The 3,249-nt window shown below is 41.7% G+C and overlaps 1 protein-coding gene across 1 annotated transcript; it reads right to left on the reverse strand.

Moving 5' to 3' along the window:
- Positions 1-422: 422 nt before the first annotated feature.
- On the reverse strand, positions 423-1,019 carry LOC148946121 (uncharacterized). The gene has a single exon (XM_089097614.1). It carries the CDS (start codon positions 1,017-1,019, stop codon positions 423-425), a length of 597 nt encoding a protein of 198 aa, XP_088953740.1.
- Positions 1,020-3,249: the final 2,230 nt, after the last annotated feature.

Consider the following 3,249-nt stretch of genomic DNA (forward strand, 5'->3'; position numbering starts at 1 on the left):
GAGTTCTCTACCGATCTAAACTTGGGCTCGTGTATGCTGGTAGTATGTTTGGATAAGTCTGACTATCTTGCCTGGTACTCCATCCTCTGTCATGGCCTTCCAGATTCCATCCCTTAGAACAGATTCAAAAGCTGTAATACAATCTAGGAATAGAGACACTGTTGGTTTCTGGTGTTTTGCTGTGTACAAGGGTTTGTCTTAAGACTAATAGTTGGTCAATTGTACCCATGCCTGGGCGGAATCCCGCTTGATTGGACATTGTCTTTACGTTGCTCTGGATACGAAAACGAATATGTAGCACTGTGGCAAATATTTTTGCAGCAATGCAGATGAGAGAAAACCCGTGATAATTGCTGCATTTTGTTTTTAGCCCTTTTTTGAAGACTTGAAGGATGATAGTCTCCCCAGTCCTGTAGAACCATCTATTCTTCCCTCATACGACAGGTTAGTCTATGAAGCCTGCTGACAAGTGTTGTCATTCCATACTTGTAAAGTTCGGCCGGAATGGCATCAGGACCAGGGGCTTTATTGGTTTTAAGGCAATTGATTGCTTGTTGGACTTCATTTAACGTGAGGAGAGCCACATTCACATCGTTGTAAATGCTGCTAGGTGAGTTTGGTTCCTGCAAGTCACCAGGGCTATACCTTCGATTATAGCAGCGTTGATTATCATCCATTGCTGTGGAGAGTTGGTGCTGGTTAAGTAATTTGTCAAAGTGCTCCTTCCAGCGATTTATTATTTCGGTATTATTCGAGAGTAACTTGCCGTTTTCATCTTCGACGGATGTACTAGTAGGCTTATGTGATTTACTCCTGATTGATTTTAGGAGCTGATACATCTTCCTGGTGTCCAATCTGGAGGCAGCGGCTTCCCTGTCTTCAGAGATTTTCTCCCAGTACTGGTTCTTATCATTCTTAGCCGAGTGGTGGCATTCTCTTCTCAGGAGTTTGAAAAACTCTGATTTTCTGTCTGATATCTGTTGCTTGTTCACAGCCAACTGAATTGTGCGTGTTGACATCCATTTTTTGGATAGTATTTTACGGTATCCTATCGTAGCTTCTGCAGTCTCGTGGATTGTATCGCGTATGGTCAACCACTCTTCATCCAAAATTTGAGTTTTCTCGTCATTTGCTTGCACTTGGAGAGATTCAAAGTGGCTAGACAACTCTAAGCAGAATGCCTTTCGTATATTAGGATCATCGTGGAGGTTTCTGCTTGGGGCGTGCCGCAAGTCGTAACTTTAGATCTAACTTGACTAGAAGATGATCCTACCCATTTTTCGAGCCCGTTACTGCTCCAATGTATGATCTACTATTCGTAGCCATTGATTTCCAACGGCCGGACATGAAGATGTAATCAATCTGGCTTTTTGCTCTACCATCTCTTGAATGCCATGTGGCTCAATCGCGGCGTTTGCGTTTGAATAAAGTATTGGTAATGACCAAATCATTCGTCATGACAAAGTGAAGAAGTCTTGATCCCCTGCTATATCTAGCTCCAAGACCTAGGTGGCCAATGACAGACTCAGCATTGGATACTTTTCCCCCGATTCTGGCGTTAAAGTTGCCTCCAATTAAGATTAGGTCTCGTTTTGGGACTTTCTTAAGCGTACAAGTTAGAGCTTGGTAGAAAAGATCTGCTTCGCTCTCTGGTGCGTATCTGGTTGGAGCATAAATTACAATAATTGATGTGTTGAATAGGTGGCCTTTGAATCACATTCTTGCTGCTCTATGTGAGATATGTCCCCACTCTAGAAGTGACTTCACTGATAGGGGGCTTAAAATGATGCCCACTCCACCATACGCATATCCATCAAGGGATCCGGAGTTAAAAAGGAGAAAGAAGCGTCGTCCTCGGAGTTCCAATCTCTGAGCCTTCCACAATGCTGTTGATTCGAGTTTCTGAAACGCAAATTATGTCTATGTTGTAACGCGATAATTCTCCGGCGATAAACGACTGGGTCGTTGGGCATTTCTTCGAGCAGACGTTTCAGCACCCTACACTGAGGGGTTGTCTATGTTTCCAAAGTGGTACCTCAGCTCGCCAATTTTTCGGAGAAGGCGCTGATGAAACCTTCAACGCATCGCTTGCCGGGAATGCCGTAGTTTGTGCTTGCTAATTTTTCGGAGAAGGCGTCGATGGAACCTTCAACGCATCGCTTGCCGGGGATGCCGTAGGGTTGGACTCTTTATATTGACTTGAATTTGGACGTTTCGTGGAAATATATTTAACCATGCAGGGCTCCACTCCCTGATGGCACCCTCTGCGGTTTGGCCTAGCAAGAATTGGGATAGGCAATTCCGGCAGTAGGGAGTCAGGTATTACTCCGGAGCCTACATAATTTATTCATGGACTATTGATCCACTAACGGGTCAATGATACCTTTTTCAAAGTCAATCAGGGGCTGTTTCTAAGTGTAATGACTCAGGGACGAAGTTTGCACATGCGCACTGAATTCTAACGGGGCAATGTATTGATCCGATAACGGGAAGTGACGCAACTGATATAAGGAAGGATTTTTGCTATAGTTGTTATTAGTGTGAAAATAGAATTCAAGGAGAGAGAACAGATTGTCTTTACTCATTAGGATATATTTGTAATAATGAGTGGAATGCTTACACTATTAGAAGTTGATAGTGGAGTTGGTAGCAATGAAACAAGAGCACCAAACATTGCGGTGGAAATCACGAGAGGATCACGACTTTGTCTGGAATGGGATGAAGTATATGCAAGATATGTGATATCTTTGAGCAAATTTAAAATGGAGGATCAATTATGCTTCGCTGCAAAAGTTGATATAGCACATGTGAATAGACTTTAAAGTGCTTTAAATGCAATAGTGAAGCATATTGAAGACAACAAGCTGTATCGCTAAATGTAAATGTGTAATATTATTGTTGCAATTATACAATAAAATTGTTCTGAAATCGAAAGTGTCCCTTTCTTTTTGTTAGAATATTCTTGAAGTAGAACCATTCATGGTTAGTCTAGAGTCAGCAGTGAGAGTGATAGGATTGAAAAATGAATAAATTTGAGAAAGAGAGAATTAGATCGAATCTGGTGATTATGGAAAAACATTTGATTCTGGATGATAATTTTCTCGAGTTATCTCTTCAACGGAAGATATTCTCACAGGGAGCACTTGACAATACAATGAAAACTGATTCTCCCCCATAGGACTATTGTATGAAACTTTTACGATGTGATTCAAATGCTTGTACTCAATTTATTGATATATTAATCGGAAC

Source organism: Artemia sp. Qi Xiang Cuo, chromosome 12 (assembly GCF_049724085.1).
Source record: "Artemia sp. Qi Xiang Cuo chromosome 12, ASM4972408v1, whole genome shotgun sequence".
In the NCBI taxonomy this organism is placed as follows: Eukaryota; Metazoa; Arthropoda; class Branchiopoda; order Anostraca; family Artemiidae; genus Artemia; species Artemia sp. Qi Xiang Cuo.

What these genes read in the sequence shown, in the direction of transcription:
- LOC148946121 (XM_089097614.1), bottom strand. Translation starts at nt 1,019, where the DNA reads ATGTCAACACGCACAATTCAGTTGGCTGTGAACAAGCAACAGATATCA.